Source organism: Cibotium barometz, chromosome 5, assembly GCF_041138505.1.
Source record: "Cibotium barometz isolate CiBa-2024 chromosome 5, ASM4113850v1, whole genome shotgun sequence".
Lineage (NCBI taxonomy): Eukaryota > Viridiplantae > Streptophyta > Polypodiopsida > Cyatheales > Cibotiaceae > Cibotium > Cibotium barometz.
In genome coordinates, this window is record NC_141050.1 from 10,904,062 (window position 1) to 10,923,200 (window position 19,139).

Genomic DNA, 19,139 nt, shown 5'->3' on the forward strand with positions numbered 1-19,139 from the left:
TGTTTTGCATGAATGGAACTGTTTTCGCATGACTTGTATTCATGTGTTTGCCTGTTTTACATGCCACTTACTGAGCAGGGACGCCTGCCAGTGAGTCGTGAAGTTTGCTGTGTCTTCTGACGAGTTTTGTTGCGTGTAAACAGGTGGTAAGTGTATTGCACTTGTTTGTTTACTAGTTTTATTTCTAACCTTTAATTTTATAAGGTTGTAAGTTCACATTCATTTAAAAGTGAGCACCCACATATGGGCCAAGGTGGGGAGGGAAACCCCACACTTAACCCCTTATGTGTGTGGAGGTGGGTGCATGACCACCTACCCACACCACTTCTTGAAGCTGGCCGCCCCCATGCAAGTGTGCGGAGCTGGCCAGCTGTGGTCGTGTACTTCCTCTCCAACTTCTACAAAAGAAAGTGACCCACCCACCCGTTGAAGCATACAACCGGCGATCATCTCCTCCTCGTTAGCTCTCAGGCTGCACACCCACTCTACAGGGTGTTGCGCCTCTCCACTCCAAAGGCGTCTGCTCCCTCTACGCTACAGGCGGCTTTTGTACTCTTCAGTTGGGCGGCTGCGTTTGTTCTCCAAGTCTGCACTTTCCTCTACAGGCTGTAGACTACAGATCTCGAGTTGCTTCACTTCTTTCTTGGATAGGAGATTTTTCAGTGCTGAGATGGCATATTCATTTCTTAGCAGCGGTATGTTACAGAGCTGCTAGAAGCTTTCAGGATAATAGATTGTAAGCCCTTCACCTCCCCGATGGATTCCGGCATTAAACTCTCCTCTTCTGGATCCGATCTAGCGACATACACTTCTGTACAGGAAATTGGTTGGTTCCTTGATTTGGTTGCTCAACACTTGGCCTAATTGTGTGCTTGTGGTGGGAACTCCTAGTGCTTTCATGTAGGCACCTTTGGACTTTCACTGGCAAGCAGCACTCCGTGTGTTGCGGTACTTGCAAACCAAGGATTTTGGTATTTTCTGTGGAGAGGGGGCCACTTTACTTGGTTGGAGCGACTCCGATTGTGCTGGAGATGCGGATACCCGACGGTCTACTATACAGGGTATTGCTTTACTCTTGGATATGGAGCAGTTGCATGGATGAGTAAAAAGCAGCCTACGATGGTGCTTTCATTGATTGAGGCGTATCGAGCGGCTTGTTCGGCTGCTTGTGAGGTGATTTGGTTGCGTCGGCTACTAAGGAGATCGGTTTTCGACGACAGCAACAACAACCTACCCTTATCTCATGCGACAACCAGAGTTTGTTGGTTATTGCTAAGAATCCGGTATTTCATGCGCGGACCAAGCATATAGAGCGGATCTTGGAGGGAGACATTATCCTTGAATATTGTCCTATCTAGGACAATAGTGTAGACTTATTCACCAAAGGATTATCTCAGTCAGCTGTTGGCATTCATGGCAGCTCCTTGAGAGGGGTGCTAATATATATCAACTCCTATTGGTGACTATTTTGGTGTTTGCGGGTGCCCTTTTCATGCTCAGGCACTCCCCATATTTTTCTCTATTTTTATTGGGCCTGTGATGTGGGTTGCCCACTCTTTTTTATGGCTTTTATTTTTTCAGGTGGTGTAGGAGTACTTGAGAGAGTTTCATGTGGATAGTATATATATATTGGCCCTCCCTCCTTACTATTCATCATCGCTTTTGGTCATTTGTTGAGCACCGTCAGTCCTCTGCCTATGCCGGTGCACTCTCATTCTCCTCTCATGTTGTCATTATGCTTAATCTATTTTAATTAGTCTTAATCTTTAGCTTAAGTCATTAGCCATGCTTCTTCCATGTGATTAGCCTTATGATTATTACATAAGCCATATTTCTGACAAACCCTAATTTTGGGTTAACTTTAACCGTAATCCTGGGTAAGCACACCCCCCTAGCCCTAATTCTAGGTTTGTCGGGACGTACCAGTTAGGTTAGGAAGAACCCTTACAGTTGGCTACTGTGCGCCTTGTGCGTGCAGATACTCTTTAGGGGAATCCTGGTAAATACAGATACATCACATCCGTCCTTGTGCCTGCAGGTACATCATATCAGTCCTCATACATGATGTAACACTATGGATCCATTCTGTCTGAGCATTTTTCTTGTTATTGGTCATTAAGCAGGTTAAACGGTCTCGCTTCATAACTTCTTAGTGTTTCATATTTGAGTCTTTCTGCAACACGATTTCAGTCCCTTGTTTTGAAAGGAATAGCAAGTGCTCCCAACCTTATGCGTTTTAAGGTCTTTGTTAAGATTTTAGGCTGGTATTGCAGTGTAACTGGATGATTTTGAGTTATGTCTTGAGTTGTGCATATAAAACATAGTAAGGAACTTGAATAAGTATACTGTGTCCTCATCTTGAATGTGTGGTTTTTACTGCTGCTTAGCTGATTCAAGAATAGGTCTAAAATTGTCTTACTTTCAATTTCATAGATTGTATCTGCTTTGCACAAGTGTGTTGGTTTAGTAATTGGATTCTTTTGCTTGCTTCTTTGCAAGGGCAACAATCGTAAGATGATCATGAAAAGTTTTGATGTGTTAAAAGGAATATTTGCCTTTTTTTGGATTTTAGGATTCAATATATTTAGGATCTTCGAAAAGAAGATTTTTAGTAGTTACTTTCTCAGTTAACTTCAAATCTTTAAAAAAAATTCTTTTTTTTTGTCCTGCTATTCTTTGCAATACCTTTTTTTGTGTGTTTTTCATGTTTATTTGCATTTGTTTGTTGTTAAATAAGTATGATTATTTTTGCAATTTTGTCAGGTTGGCTATATTCCAATCCTATGGAGGTATGTGTTCCAAGAACAGCTACCCTCTGTGTGTGCACGCACGCGTGAGCGTGCTCGCGGGTACACCCCTCTAGTGCTAGCTGTCATCATGGTCAAGTCTGCCCTTTACCTCTGGAGTGGAGTGATAGAAATTTGTATGATGGTTAACCATGAAAATTTGTCCACTAATATGGGCACATATCTTCATGCATGAAAGGTGCACCTGCTGCTCTTGGGCCAGATGATGTGCGTGAGAGGGGATGTCATAGCATGGTGTCTATGCCATGCATGACAGAGTTGATGATTTGAAACTTTATGAGCAGATTCTTGAAGAGTCAAAGATCGCACTTGTTTTTGTTATTTTTGGGTCATAACGTAAACTTTCCGTTGATATATGTGCAGGATATTTCAAAGGTTCAATAAAGATCTAAAGTGGATTGGCTTGCAATGAAGTCTTAAGGACCACAGTCCCTTGGCTAGCCGTGCATAGGGTTAGGTACCTTGTTAACATTGTCAATATGGATGATCCTGGAAGAATGGGTCTACATCATTGGGCTAACTTTGATCCCTCTCACTTGAAAGATTGTCTGAGGGATCACCCTGCATTGAAACTAATGGATGTGGTGGCTGAAAGAGATGGTGCCATTGCTGAACGCGATACGGCAATAGCAGAAAAGAAGACAGCATACGCTGAACGCGATTCAGCTTTGCTACAAAGAGACGTTGCCTATGCTGATAGAAATTCTGCATGGATGGAGCGTGATGCGGCAATAGCAGCACTCTCAATGGTGAGAGCTGGTAAGGACAACAGTGAGGTTGCTGCAAAGCTTATGCAAATGGTTAATCTGGCTGCTGTTCCTGTGTCTGCTGTGGAGGGGAACATACAAGGTGGGCCAAAGGTTGTCAATCATTCAGAGCAGCCGGAGAAGCAAGCGAAACAGCAGGGGAAGAAAGTGTCTCCAAAGAAACGGAAGTCTTCTGCAATGACAAGCCAGAACAGCAAAGGAGGATCCAAGTCACCTTCTAAGAAGCAGCGTAAGCAGAAAGTTCATCAGGATGCAGTAATAATCAAAGTGGAAAAGCACAGGCAAGATGATGGCCTTAACAGCAACCCTGGAGCCTTGGCTCCATTCCATGCGTCAGTCACCCCCGTCCCATACTGCTCTTGTACTGGATCCAACCAACAGTGCTACAGGTGGGGCAAAGGGGGGTGGCAATCTGCATGCTGCACTAACTTTCTCTCCATGTACCCTCTTCCTATGAATCCTGTGAAGCGTAGCTCGCGAGTTTCAGGCCGTAAAATGAGTGGTGGTGCATTCAAGAAGCTTCTGGAAAGGTTAGTGGCAGATGGTGTGGACATTACAGCTTCTATAGACTTGAAGAACTACTGGGCAAAACATGGTACCAACAAATATGTCACCATTAAATAAAGCCAATTAGCCGTTCCTAACCATGGATTTTGCATTAGGTCAGACGTGTGTTGTGAGATTAATTGGGTTTTGGTAGTCTAAAGATTGACTTTCTGTCTTTACTTGTATGTGAAGTTGGAAACTCTCATAGCTCTTTTATTGTTGGATATCAAAATACTGATATATTGATAGTCACGATTATGCTAGAAAGTTACATACCGATTTGATGTACACTTCTAGAAACCGTTTCGTTGTAAAGTACTACTGGAACATGGGAAAAAGGTGGCTTTTCCTGAATGGGCTACTTTGAAAGCTTTCATTCCCCTAGGGTGTTTCCTTCTACTTTTGAGCTATTGCTGGGTTCACACCATCATCTGCCCAAGGTGGATGTTGGGCATGCAGCCAGACAGAGGATGAGAAATGTGTCTACACAACTTTAATTCAGTTTATTGCATTTCACCAGCGACAAACAGATGTAGTCCAGCTTGTGCAGTGCCGGACTACCAAGCCAAGGGCATGGGTTTAAGCCTCGACACTGGTACGGACATGGCTGTTCTTTGTGAACAGAAAAAGTGCACGGAGCCCCATGGAAGGGAAATGCGAAACGAGTAGATATGTACACTCGGCCTACATGGCCCTGTGATGTCTTCTGGTTTCTTACCAAGAATATAAGGTAGAAGCTTCTGTGAAATATAGTGTACAGGTGGACATAGCATTATTGACAATAAGATTAGCCATTTTTTCTTTATCAAACTACAGTGCATTAACTAGCCTTTTCTCTGCATACTTGGGCTTTGTCATGGGGGAACATGTTTCACGCTGTAATGGTGGTGTTTCTTGTCCTCAAGATGCAAGTTAAGCTAGTGTGAATTGCTTGCCTGTACGATCCATTTCATGGAGCAGCTCAATGGCCAATACTGGTGTTTTCCATCTTCGATTTGCACATATTTTTAGACACTACAAAAGAGCATTTAGTAACCGGAAGGAACAATATCTAATGAACATAAGGAGTGATTTAACAATGGTTTTCTTCAAAGTTGCAAATTTTTTAAGACCCGTGGCAAACAACACAGTTGGCACTTGCCTTTTGACGAACTACTAATCAACATGCTCAGATTGATCACATTATTTGGACATACAGTTGGACACATATATATAAATGGCCATTCCAATGCACATGTTGATTCATCCACAATTGCATTTGTCAATGCATTGGGGAAAATTGTGTTCTAAAAGTTTTGAGTAGAAAGCTTTCACCAATAGAAAAACATACACTGTGATGGAGCACAGGGAGTAGACATTGTGAGATCTGAGACATGCAGCTACTACACCAAATCTTTGAATAACCATGGTTTGAAAATTACATTGCTCCACTCTTCCATTTTATCAAAAAAGGTCGAGATCAGATTTTGAGTCCCGAATTTGTTGATGATTAGCATCATGAATGGATTTTATTACTACAGTTCCGATCAAATGGAGTACAAAATGATTAAACTCGGGACTTTTAAGTGAAAAACTATGCCAACTTAACATTCCAACATTCTAAACTTGTGATGGCCCTAAAAAGGGGTTTGAGGTTATTCCACATTTATATTGCGTTGATGTTTATATTTTGAGCGGATTAAACTTTGATGTCCAAGAAGCTTCATGCACATGCTGCCCATAGGAGAAAGGGAAATCTCACCTGCCCGCCCCTAAACTGTCCGTGACAAGGGAAATTGTGTGTGAAAAGGGGGACATCTCATTTGCCCTTTCCCTCATGGACGAAGAATCTCCCTTCTACTGAAAAGGGAAGATGTATGTAAAGCTCCAAAGTACATTAAAAAAGTTCATCCCTTTTGTAAGTGGAGGTTTAAGATTATTTCTAACCACATCATAGTTAGCCTTATCATGATAGATATTAACTATGATTAGATGTTTTCAAATATTCAGTTGGATTCAAGTGGGTTTGGGGCCCTTTGGGCATCCTGCCACTGGAGTTTCATACAGGGCAGTGTTCCCAAAAAACTATATATGATTTTCACCAAAAAACCCTTGAACTTTACACTTGCAAAAAAAAAAATCAAATTTCAAGAGTTCAAAACTTCAAATTTTAATGTTCTCAAGAAAAAACCTTCAACTTCTGAGATACAATAGCACAAAACCTTTACCTTCTGAGATACAATAGCACAAAACCTTTTCACATCAAAAACTAAAGTTTAAAAACTTTATATTAACAAATTAAAAATTGCACAGTGATGTAAGAAAAATCATCATACCCGTCTTGATAGTTGATAAAGCATTACATAGTCAATTTGATACAATCATAGAAGTGATTATAGACAACCATAGAAGTGGTTTGGCAATCACACTTCAATAGAAAGACAAATACATAACATTTTTGAAGTACTTTGAAATCAATCAAATATCCCAAGACACGTGTGAATAAACATGTCTTGAGGTTTTTGCTCCAACTCTCCATAAACCAACAACATCTGTAAAATCAAAGGACACGAGTGGCAATCCTTCAACAGAAATGCGCATCAGTATATCCATGCTCTTCGTTTCCAACTGGTTCCTCAACTTACTTTAGATAATGTTCTGCACACTATGTCTTTCACACACTGCAATACTACTACATTGCAACATTACAATTTGAGCTAGAGATAACAATGTAGGATACTTTTGACGCCACACATCATTTCTCCTGATCAAGCACCAAGTGTCCTTGAGTGACTTTCCTTTCCAATCTGACGCACCTTGAATTTTGAACACATGAAACTCTTTTCTTAAGCATATCTCATCTAACATTGCATCAATATGTGTACCATCTTCCAACGTGACAACATATCCATAATGCAAAACCAAGGCATCCAACTCAACAGCACCATATTTTTTCAACTCTTTGGATAATGGAAATCCAAGAGGAGAAGAATATTGAAATTTTTCATTATAGAAGAATCAGCAAATCTAGTATTCAAGTGATTCTTAACTTCATTGCAAAATTCCATTTGAAAATCAAGAGCTGCAACCCCTTCCAACAGCACATCTCTCAATTCTTACCCCATAATACATATCACCTTTAATTGCCTTACGCATTGTCCACGACCAACCATGCTTGGCAACCAAATTCAGGAATGGATGGAAATCCATAACCATTATGACCTTGCAAATTCATATCTATATAGAATATGGACCACTTGAAAACTCCATATCTAAAAAGGCACTCGTAGAAGATATCAAGCTTGGTATGCTTGTCACATCCACAAAACTTTTTTGAAACACTAGTGACAAATTAGCCAAGTGATCTAACACATCTACTTAGAAATGCAACATGTATATAAACTTGAAGTTGGCAACTATCCTATACAATACAATCTTTCATTCTCTTAGGCATAGGAGAAGTGGCTCAAGTACTTCACATACTTTTACAAGAACTTTATGCCGACTTAACCACCTTAGTTTATGGATTTTCTCCATCTTAAGGTGTGGATAGTCCAATTCTTCTTGCAATTGAGCTAACCTTGCTGAACGTTTAGAGCTCTTCTTAAGGTTGTATCCATAAAATTAGCATGATGTGAGTTTTTGAATGCACCAGACACGCATAAATTTGTTCTATGAGAAACACAATGGATGGTAGTCTCACGAAAGGACTCCTCTTTTTCATCAAGGCAGCAAGACCATTTGTTACACATGTCATTACAGATGCTCCATCTGAACCAAAACTCACTAGTTTTGAACGATCATATTCATCTAACAATCCAACCAAGGCAATTTCTAATCCCTTTGTTGAATGATCCATGACCTCAAGCGAACCCAAAAAAGAAGTTTGCACATCATTATCATGCATGTAGCTTGCATACACTATAAGATGCTCCATAACATAAATATCTGTTGATTCATCACCCATGAGTCCAAAGAAAGGAGAAGCCTTCACTTTCTCGATGACAGACTGGCATATCGATTCACTAATGAATAAGGAAAACAAGGCTGTAACCTTATCATTTTGATAAAATTCTTTGGGAAGAGCTTGCACACCACACATAGACATTAGTTCAACAAGGTTTGAAAACCTATTAAAAGCAAGATCCTCCTTGGCAATGTAGTAGGCACATCGAAACAAATTTAAAACTCCCAAATCCACATCACCTTATTGTCGCTTTATTCCTTCTTTCAAAGCATTTTTGCCATAGTGGGCAGAGTAAGCAGTCCATATATGTTGGTGTGAAGAGGCATGCACTCTAATAGTACTTAGTTGTATATTCACTAATCCACATGTACCAAATTCACTTCTACATTTTCTCATTTTTTGGCATATAGTGCAAAATATACGACCACGTGCAGCATCAAAATGCACCCAATCAAAAGGTATATTCCATGCATCATTCCACTTACTACAAGCATTTTTAATTCTCTCTACCTCATACTCTTGGGTGTTACTAGAGACACCTTCAGAACCATGCAAACTTGAATATCTGTGCTTTCTAGCCTTCTTTTTGGATACGGCAATAGAACGTGTAAAGCCAGGGAGCACTAACAAAGTTGATTGCTTTTGCATCATTACTATTAAAAAAAATAAAGATTTCAATTTATAACATGATTTATGAACTGACTAACAACATTTCAATTTATAACATGATTTATGAACTATTTGACATTTATAAAAATTTTCTTCATCAGTATGTTAAATCACTCTTTTTACACTCAAATAAATGAACTTTTTTAATATTTTAACTTTAAATCCCAAAACTATTTTTTGGGTGAATGTTAATATTCAATGAAAAAAAGTATAATCAATAATACTATAATGTAAAAAGAGCAAATAAATTAAAATGTAGAAAAATAATTTATATGGTATATAGTTTAAACAAGTAACTTACAAAGAAAAGAAAAAATAACTACTGGGATTTTAAGGTTAGAAAACTTATTCATAAACAAAAAAACAAAAAACTAAACATGGTAGATAGATTAAACAAAAAACTTACAAAGAAAAAAATATAATAGCAATTAAGATTGTTTGTATGAAGCTTGTACATGATTAAAAACTAACCACTGCGATTTCAAGGTTAGAAAACTGATTCACAAACACAAAAACAAAACTAAAACAACTAGAATTTCAAGCCTAGGAAACTAATTCATGAACACAAAAACCCAAATAAATAAGCATAAACTATAGGACATAATAAAATTCTTTATTTTAAATTAATTTGGAGATATTCACACGGACAAACCTACCAAAAAAAGACTTAGGGATTTATGGCCTTGTAAAGACTTGGGAGTTATGGCCTTGTAAAGACTTGGGAATTACGGCCTTGCAAATTGGTGGCTATCTACTAGTTATGATCTTGCATATTTATCGCCTTGCACCATTAGGGCCAAAAACGGCTAGAAAAGGGCTGTTTGTTAATCCAAGGATTAAGAAATTGTCCAATTGTGAATTGACACGTATACAAAAGTATGGCATTCTTGTCTCCTCCAAATGTCTTCTAAACGGTTCTATTTTAGTGGCGAACGGCTAAAACGGCTAAATTTAGACGTTTACGATGGCTAACATTAAAGTTTGGGTCCAAAATAGTGACATCTTGTTCCATTTTTTATTTCAAAAAATCAAGCATTAAGATACGAAATCCTCTTTTCAGGCCTTGAAAACAACGCTATTAATGACAAAACATCAGACGTCTACTTTCCGCCTTCCTTTCATTTTGGCATATGGTTTATTCTTTCTTCTTTGCACTTTCAAAAGATTCACTATTCAAAAGATTCACTATTCAAAAGATTTACTATTTTTCTCTTATCTGTGAGCTTCTATGGCGTCCTCACGTCGTCCTTCTCATAATATTACTTCTTGTGATTTTCATAACACGAGAGAAGATGGTGTTTGGAAACCCATGTCTTTTCGTGTGAATGATTGGGTAACAATGCTTCCCTCTTGCAAAGGTGCCCACAGGGTGAAAAGAACCAAGCGAAATGAAGTGAAATCCCATTGGAAAGGTCGTGTTCTTGCATTCAAAGTGACCGACAATGGCTGGCTTGCAAAAGTTCAACATGTCTACATGGCCAAAGACATGGTGTTGAACTTGGATGAACATCCAATTCTCCATTCTTACTGTAATTCAACAAACCTTTATCTATTTGACACAACACAATATTTCTCTTTCTGATATATTTGTTGTTTGTTTCATTTCAGTTATCTTTCCGTCAACAGCTGTGGAGTGGCAGCCTGTTGAGAGCTTAAGTGGCACATTCAAGGCAATTCACAAGGGGATTGCAGATGTCATGTACGCAGACAAACCACCTTCATTTTACAAATCAGTGGATTTATTTGTGTATTTTGCAGAATACAGGGTTCCATCAAGAGAAGGTGTTCATGGAGAATTGTATGACATACCTATTCCCACAATAATGTCACTAGAATGGGAAGTTCCTGATCCAAATACCATAACAAGCTTCAAATCCAAAATCAAAGATGATATTCTTAAAGCAATGTCTCCTGGGAGGATTTCAAGAAGGATTAAACTTCAATGGTTCTTGCCTATACATGTCTTTGTGGCATGTTTCAAAACAATGGAATTGGAGAGGACAAGAACGATGTGGCTTAATAGAAGACTATCTCTGACTGATCTGGACACTGTACTTGGAGAAGGATGGAGTACCAAGGAAACTTTTCATATGGGGGACAATATCAGTTGTAGAGTAAGCCCAAATTCTTTGTCCATCTCATACCAACTGTGTCGCCAATCCTTAGTTTTGGGCTATGACTATAGGAGATGGAAAAGCAAGCTTGGTAGTTGGGTCCCTTTGGACTCTGAAGAGAATTGTCCAGAGTTTGAATTTAACATCATAGTCCATCCATTCATAGATCCTAGGAAACTCATAGTAACATCAAACTGGCGACTACAACATGTTAGAGAGTCGCTTGAGTTTCTGGATGAAATATCACCTGAATATAGATTCAAAGTAGATGATATTGTTATCCGTACAAGGATGGAGAGTGTAACCTCATGCATCACATGTCTCCCCCCAAAAAAAGTTGTATTTGAGCCACTTGCAAGGGCAAGTTTGTATAGTTGAAAATGATAATGTAATCAATATATTCTGCTAGATTTCGTCTCGTCTTCTTCACAAAATTGGTTAACATATTGTTCGCGACACAAAACAAGGTTTAACAGACTGATATCAAATTATTGATACAGAATTTTACAGAAAATTAACCCAAAAAATGTGTGTTCATATGGACAAAATGAACAAAACAAAATCCAATATGTGGAATCACTCTGCAAAATCAACTTTCCTTTTGGCATGAGATGACCCTGCATCTTTAGAGAATCTTTCTCTCTTTTGTTTGCTTCGATCAAATTTTGCTGATTGAGGTTCAAGTTCTGGAGTTTTCAGCACTTGAGGTGTTGGAGAGGAAGGCTTTAGAGTGGATTCCCCTAATGGTGGTAAGTTGGGCTCCTCTTTTAGACCTTCACGTGTTGGCGAGGGAGATTTGGCAGTGGGGTCTGGTTTTGGAGAAGATTCTTTGGAGGTTGGCCTTGGAGACTTGGCAGTCTTCTTGGGGAGCTTGAACAAGAAATTAAATGGAGAGCCAATATTTGCCCTCTTACTACCTTTGTTGGACAAACGACGCTTCTGAATTTTAAATTTCACTGGTGAGTGAAAAGGAAGACCTTTAGCAGCACTCCTCTCTTTGACAGGGGTCTTCTCTTGAGCTGGAGAAGAGCTCTTCTCTTTGGTAGGAGGAGTAGGGATCTTCTCTTTGATAGTTGTCTTCCCTTGAGCTAGTGAAGAGCTCATCTCTTTGGCAGGAGGGCTGGGGGTCTTCTCTTTAGCAAGTGGGCTAGGGCTCTTCTCTTTAACAGGAGGGGTAGGGATCTTCTCTGTAGCCTGAGGGATCTTTAATTTAGAATGGCTCTTCTCTTTAGAATGGCTCTTTTTCCCCTTGGAAGACTTGCTCTTGGAAGGGCTCTTCTTTCTCTTCTTCTTCTCTTTGGCAGAGGTCTTTTCCTTCTTGAATGAGTCATCCTTGTCTTTGCTTTCCTTCTTCTCCCTTTTCCTTTTCTTTGAAGTTGTATCCTTGGATCCAGGTGGAAAGGGAGAATCAGGATCATATGGATTGATGGATCTGCTCAAAACCATGGAAACTGCCTTCTCCCTTACCTAACTCACCCAAGAATCTGAATACTCATGCAACTAAGACAAAAGAAAATAAGAAAGTAAGAAAACAGGTCACTCAATGTATTCACTAAATCAATCAATGGTTTTTATTCATGAACTTACAGGAAGTGTTGTCATTCTGAATCTTGACTCAAGAAATCTCCAAGCATTGGCAAGAACCATCCATCCACAAGATGTTGAGTCTTTCTGTAAGGGAACTTCCTGATTGAAGTACTTAAAATCTTCAAGTTTGTAGTCTACATAGGTAGAGGCTAGAAAACTCAAGATAAGTTTGGCAGCACTGTAAACATAAAATTTTGAGGGTCAACCAAATAATTGAAATCATGCAAGAAATTTGAGGGTCAACACATGGTAAAATTGATTCTTACATTTTACTTCTCCCATGGATGGATGCCAAAGAGTTCATAAATATCACATCTCTATCCAATAGATTGATAACAATAAGACTCCAATGGCCTCTGTGATAATATGAGTACTGAAATTAGTAATGAATACTGTCATGTCTATAAGAAGCAAAAGGTAATTGAGAATGAGTCTTACACTTCAACATAAGGGTACACAATGTAATTGCAGGTAAGCATATCAAAGTTTTTGAGAAAACTTGCAAGATCCCCTTGCCTATTGAAAAGGCACTGTGTAACAAGGGGATCAAGAATTGTCACTTGCACAGCCATTGATTCATGAAGATCCCTCATTAGACATCTGGATACACAAACAAAACATGTCAACAAAATATGGTTCCTGGGAAATTCATCAAGAAAACAAAAGCAAATCCCTACAAACCTCAGGCAGATGAAGAGGACTGTGTCAGATATCTCAATATTAGGATTCACAAGCATGCTTGTATCCTCAGGGGCAATGTCACAATACACCTCATCCTCTCCAGGCATGGACACATCAACTATCATCTGACCTGTCACATTCTTATAAAGCTCTGAATTGGATGAATGGAGAATCTCAGCTTGCTGAGAAAGAAGTGCATCCTCTGAAATTTTCTCTTGCTCTCTCTCTTTTTCAACTTCTTCTTTGATATCCTGAGCTTTTCTTGTATCATAAGGATGGGAAATATCTTCAATAACAACAGACTGCTTGGGTTGCCTTGCTGGAGGGATATTAAGAATTTCAAAAGCTCTCATGTCTTGACTTGGAATAGGCTCCAAAGCTTTGTCAAACTTATATCTAAGTCTGGACACCAGCACAAAATCTTTGCTCATAAGAGTGATCCTATGAGCAAATGCAGCAGCAATGTAGCCATCATTCATAAAGTCGATTAAAAAATCTTCAGCAGCCTCTTGAAGACACATGAGAGCCTGGGTTTCCCATCGAACTTTCTGAAGATATGTGTTTCTCATTTTACCAACCAACCTTTCTGATATGTCCCTGACAACCCGTGTAAATGGCAGTCGAGGGATGAGGAGACTTGTAGATTTCTGTGCTGCTCTTATCTCTCTTAAGGACTTCACTTGATAATTCAATCTCTTTCTTGCTGTCGCCCTCGCACGAGGCTTTGGGAGGGGCTTTTCCTGTTCGGAAGGACCTGGCTTGTCTTCAGTTTTTGCAGTCTCCAATGGTGGGTAACCTTTCCTTGCAGTCTGCTTCGTCCTTGCCATTGAAGCTAGAAAAGGAGACCAGATCAAGGAATTTGTATGATAGGACAAAAAAAGGAAGTAGCCCGAACGAAGCGATAAAGGGATTCCAAAGATTATGGATGGTGATTATCGCTTGATTCGGGCACGAAATAAAAATAAGAAAATTCCCGAACGAAGCGATGATGGAAATCCGGGATGTTCGGATCTGTGTTATCGCTTGATGCGGGATGGAGAAAAAAATGAAGACCCGAACGAAGCGATGTGTGAAATCCTAGTGGATCGGATGTGAGTAATCGCTTGATTCGGGCAGGAACGAAGCGATGCGGAGAATGCGAGGATCTCGGATGTTCGTTATCGCTTGATTCGGGTAGGGAATTGAGAACGCTTGATATGGGAAAAGTGGGGTTGAGAAACAAAAGGTCGCCTGGTTTCGCTTGATACAGTGACGGAGAAAAAAATGAATATTTTTAACAATATTAAGTTTTTATACCTCGGATATGTCGTACAAAGTACCGTTGAGTGCACGTGGTATGTAATCATTATTGCCACGTGGCGTAAACGGTCACTATTTAATGTCTTTTAGTCACGCGCTTTTAAAATTTTTCCCCATTTTTGGACCACTCGTTTGCGTCAGATCAAGCTGTGCACCGTTTTCTCTTCCAAACCCTATTTTGCAAAAATCAGAATTAATTTGGAGACCTTGGAATTGTCAAATCCCGCACCAAGCGATAGAGTCATTCCAATTTTTTTGGACCTTTCGTTTTCGCTTGGTTCTGGCACATCAGAATTTTTCAGGCATTTTTGTCAAATTTCTCAATGAGTAAAGGTGTTGCGGGTCGACATGAGCTTGTTGAAGAAAGCCCAAGTGAGAAGCTCTTGAATGCTATTTTGCAAGATGGTCATGATATGAAGGTATACTTTGATGCAGTGGAGATTTTCAATCCAAGGTTTTCTCTTTCAGATGTTTTGTTGAAGCTCAAGGACATTCTTGAAGATGAGTACAACCAATTTGAAATGTCAATTCAAGCTCATTGTTTTCGTGTCGGAGACCATGATTTTTGTCACCTTACAGATTTTACACAGCTATCTGTGGAGAAAGCCAAAGTAACAAAGAGGTTCAGTAGATTTTCAAATAGAACTTCTTTCACATGCCCTTCATCCATTTCTTGTCCTATCCATAAAAAACATTGCAACCTTGTCCCCAAGGATGTCTCCTTTCTTTTCTTCCTATTTTTGAAAGCAGAAATACAAGATAAAGAGCAACAACCAGAAATTGATGCAGAGAATGAGGAAGAAAACTTAATTGTCACCACAGTTTCAAAGTTAGAGAAATGTGAAATTTTAGAAGAGGAAGAAATTGATGTTCAAGCTGAGGAGAGAGAAAGTGCAAATCTTGATGTTGCAGAATTTAGGGCTTCCACTATTACTGAGGAGCCTTCAGAGGTAGCAAGTATATCTGAATCCTCTGTTACTCTTCCAAACCTTCCTTTCTTTTATATCAATGAGAAAGATTTTATTCCTCTTTCCTATCTTCAAAGTCTCTTCAATATCAGAGAAGACTATTGTATTGCAGCAATTTCAGAAGCTTGTGAAGTGGCCAAAGACTTTATTGATACAGAAGTAGAGCCAAAGGAAGAGTTTTTGGCACTTGATTTGCAAACATCTGACAACTCATTTATCCCTGCTACTGATGCACTTGCCTTGTGCCTTAAAAAAATGGAAGAGGGGAAACCTTCCTTGAGTGATGAGGATTTTGAGGACAGGCTCATTGAGTTAGGTATTGAGTCTTTTGGCAGAGATTTCAAGCTTCAGGCAGATTCTGATAAAGTGGAAAGGGTTGGCTCTTGCAACTTGATGAAAGACAAAGTAGTAATTGAGGATGAGTTGCAGAAGGTAGCTTCCATTTAATCCTTTGTTAAATGTTATTGTGATTGTAATTTTTTTTTATTGAGGTTTTTGTCTTGCAGATTGAATTGCTTGATAAGGATGATTTTCTGGCAAGAGCTAGAGGCACCAGAGTGAAATCTACAGAAACAAGGTCAAGAAGGCCTTCATCTGCTCTCATGCACTACTTGCCTACATTGGATAAGGCTGTGTTCTGTGCATTCCACATGAACTTCTCTGAAGATGCTGAGTTGCCAATATTTGCCTTCAAGGTGTTGTCAAGGTTTATGGGATATACTCCCCTTCAAATAAATGCTAACAAGGTTTTGCTTCTAGAGAGAGCTGCTGCTCTTAGAATCTTTGGATATGCTGCAGGTTTCAATGCCTCAAGAGCAGGATACTTTCTTTGCTACTCTAGCTATGCAGCTGCAGCTGAGGTGTCAGATATCAATCTCCTTGGAGGTTATAGAAGGAGAAAATTTTTGAGATACAGAGGTGACATGCCAAGAAGTCCCAAGAGAATCAAATACTAATGTACACAATATTTTGCAAGGACCGACTTTATTTCAGCAAAACTTTTTGTTAGAGGTACAAATGTGTTAGTAATCATTAGTCTCTTTCTTGAGGTGTTGGTGTAGTTTCAGATTGCTGGGTCTTTGATCTCATCCTTTGTAATTGCCTCCTGTAGAACCAATTGAATAATTCGTTTAGTGCATTGCTTCTTCTTTGTCCACCTCCTCCTCTTCGGGTACATCTAAAAAAGGAAGTTCTCGCTTGATAATGAGACTTTTCCAATCCTTGTGTATTCCATGTTGCAAGTGGTCCTTCTGTAGCAAAATATGGTCCATGCAAGTAAAGAATATGCTACAAAGAAAATTTTTGTTAGTACATTTAAGAAATTTCAAGTAATAAGTCTGGACACACCAATATATAACTGTTTTGATAAGTCTGAATTCTCACCAAGTAATAAGTTATGTCTTTTTCTCCCCAGGCATCTGTGATAACTTTGATCAAAAGCTTTATTGCGTTTTTGAAATCATCTGCATAAGTATTTGAACCAACTTGTCGTCTAAGGACTTTGAAAAAATTGTCGAGTTTTTTCCAAACTTCCATACGTTTGTTGGCTACATCTGGTCTACTTTTGACATTTGTGGTGATGACACATAGCTGTTTCCAACAGTTCCACATTGCGTTGACTTGTTTGGTGTCATGGTTGCTCAAAAATCTTCTCGCTTTTGCTCCTCCCATTGAAACATCTTGCAGAACATCACCTGTTCCTCCAGAAAGAACAGGATCTTTTTTAAGATGCACTTCCCCACCATGAAAACCCATTTGAGAGAGCAAGGCTTCGCACTTTTCTATGCACTCATCTGCAAGTTTAGTCGGCTTAATAGAATATGCATAGTCCAGATGAAGTCTGAGCAATTTGTCCAAGATTCTTATCTCTGCATGCAGTGTACATATATGCACATTTTTCAAATGTATTGGTAGAATTGGATCCCATATTTTAACAGAAGTTGGATAATCGACAATATTCACATTATTTCTGGATGGTGGTTTTCCAATCTCATTTTCTGCAAGCCATTCTTTTGTCCCTGTGCTTGCCATGCAATAAAGACATGGATATTTGGTATTTGCTCCTCCACATACACCAAACATACACTTCAACGCCTTGAGGTCGGCACTCAAATGCCATTCCACAATGAAATCACTTATGTCATCAACATGAAGGTGTTCACCTGTATTCTGGCTCTGAATAACTGAAGGAATGTCTGTTTTTGAGAAGAGCCACTTTAATGTTTCATGACTCTCTACTGGTACCTGAGCTGATCCAATCCACCATAGCTCCATTTCTGATTGAGTTTTGTGGTATGGAGAATCAAGCTTACCCTGACTATAGTCCAATGCTTTATTCATTAGGGATATAGATATTCTTTCCATTTTTTGACACTTTTGGATTTGAGCTTCATCTAATTTTAAAACAAATACAAGTTTTCCTTCACAATCTATTTCTCTTATGTTGTAATATCTCACCATAAAAGATTGGACTTTTCTAATGTTCATCCAAATATTATTATAAACGTTGTATTCAAAAGACGATTTTTTTTTTGTCTCTCATATGGCATTGTTCCCTCAATATGGAAATACTCTCCGAAATGTTTAGAAATTTCCTCATTTAACATAGTTCTATATTTTCCAACATTGTGAGGTCTAGGCAACCCAAAAGCTTTGATTTTGTAATACTTAAGGACCCTGAACCAGGTTTTAGAGATGGCTCTGTATCCCTTTCTACTCACTCCCACTGTGTCACAAACTTCTTGCATTTGGGAAGGCTGGACTAATAAGTCCATATCTTTTAATAGATGTTGAAAGACCAGTTTTTTTTGAGTTTGATTTTCAGGAAGTTCTAAAAGTTTCAGGATATCCGACCTATTCATAAGCTCATTCAAAAATCTCACCCTTTCCTGAGCATTAGACATGTCAAATCCTAGAAGGTTAGTAACATGATCTCTTACAAGTTTTAACCTTTTTTTTCTTTGTCCAGATCTCTCTGTTAAGTTAACTACATCCCGCATTCGTTTTACTCGTGCTCTTAATCCTATTGGAGTTTCTTTTAAGGATTTCAATTGATCATTTTCTTGTTTCAAAGACACTATTTCGTTTTCAAGTTCTAAAATTTTTGTTGCATTCAAAGATGAAGTATTTTGAAGATATGTAGTATATTCTGCATAATTAATATGTGATTGAGATAGTCTTGAACTATAACCAAGTAAGCCATCCTCCCCATCACCAACAAATCTAATCAAATCATGTGGTGTGTGAAAAGAAGGATACCTTCCTGTTTTGGGATCCGGTGGATATAGACTTCCATCTGTCCATAGGTCAATATGCTTCTTTCCTTCGTTGCGAAGATGTTGAGCTTCATTTGCACATGATAGGGATCTTTGATAGACACTCCGTGTAGTTGCATACTCTTGGTTGAGCTTGATGTTCAAATGAAACTTTCGATTAGATGTATCACTCATTACTAACCGAGCAAAAAGTATAAGCAGAGCTATTAGATCATGAGAGACACAGAAGAATGAGAATGAGATGTAGCTTGTGAAATTTTTAGAGAAGCAGAGGAGTGAAATTTTTTTGGAGAATGGATAAGAGCGCGTTTGGAGAGAATGGTCATTTTGCCACGTAGTCACTAAAAGAGGACAAATTTCGAGACGAGCCATTAAAGAGTAGCATGAAAACGATCTATTTTTTAAGATTTTAAAATATGCACTTAGATACGTATTCAGTCAGATAGATACGCTTTAAATACCCAAAACGGCTAAATTTGG

The 19,139-nt window shown here is 38.9% G+C and overlaps 1 protein-coding gene and 1 pseudogene across 11 annotated transcripts; one reads left to right on the forward strand and one right to left on the reverse strand.

Annotated features, from left to right (window-relative positions):
* The first annotated feature begins 1,575 nt into the window (after positions 1 to 1,575).
* Positions 1,576 to 4,387, forward strand: LOC147638052 (uncharacterized). 11 transcript variants are annotated; one of them, XM_086797910.1, is made up of 4 exons: positions 1,688 to 1,703; positions 1,979 to 2,038; positions 2,764 to 2,789; positions 3,171 to 4,387. In XM_086797910.1, exon 4 carries the CDS (start codon positions 3,287 to 3,289, stop codon positions 4,196 to 4,198), a length of 912 nt encoding a protein of 303 aa, XP_086654036.1. In that variant the 5' UTR covers positions 1,688 to 1,703; positions 1,979 to 2,038; positions 2,764 to 2,789; positions 3,171 to 3,286; the 3' UTR covers positions 4,199 to 4,387. The 11 variants fall into 11 exon arrangements, with proteins under 11 accessions (XP_086654055.1, XP_086654004.1, XP_086654018.1 ...); XM_086797878.1 differs by lacking the exon at positions 1,979 to 2,038 and having other exon boundaries at positions 1,579 to 1,703; XM_086797892.1 differs by lacking the exon at positions 1,979 to 2,038 and having other exon boundaries at positions 1,608 to 1,703; positions 2,764 to 2,985.
* Positions 4,388 to 7,537: 3,150 nt separating this feature from the next.
* Positions 7,538 to 8,462, reverse strand: LOC147638053 (uncharacterized; annotated as a pseudogene).
* Between the last annotated feature and the right edge of the window lie 10,677 nt (positions 8,463 to 19,139).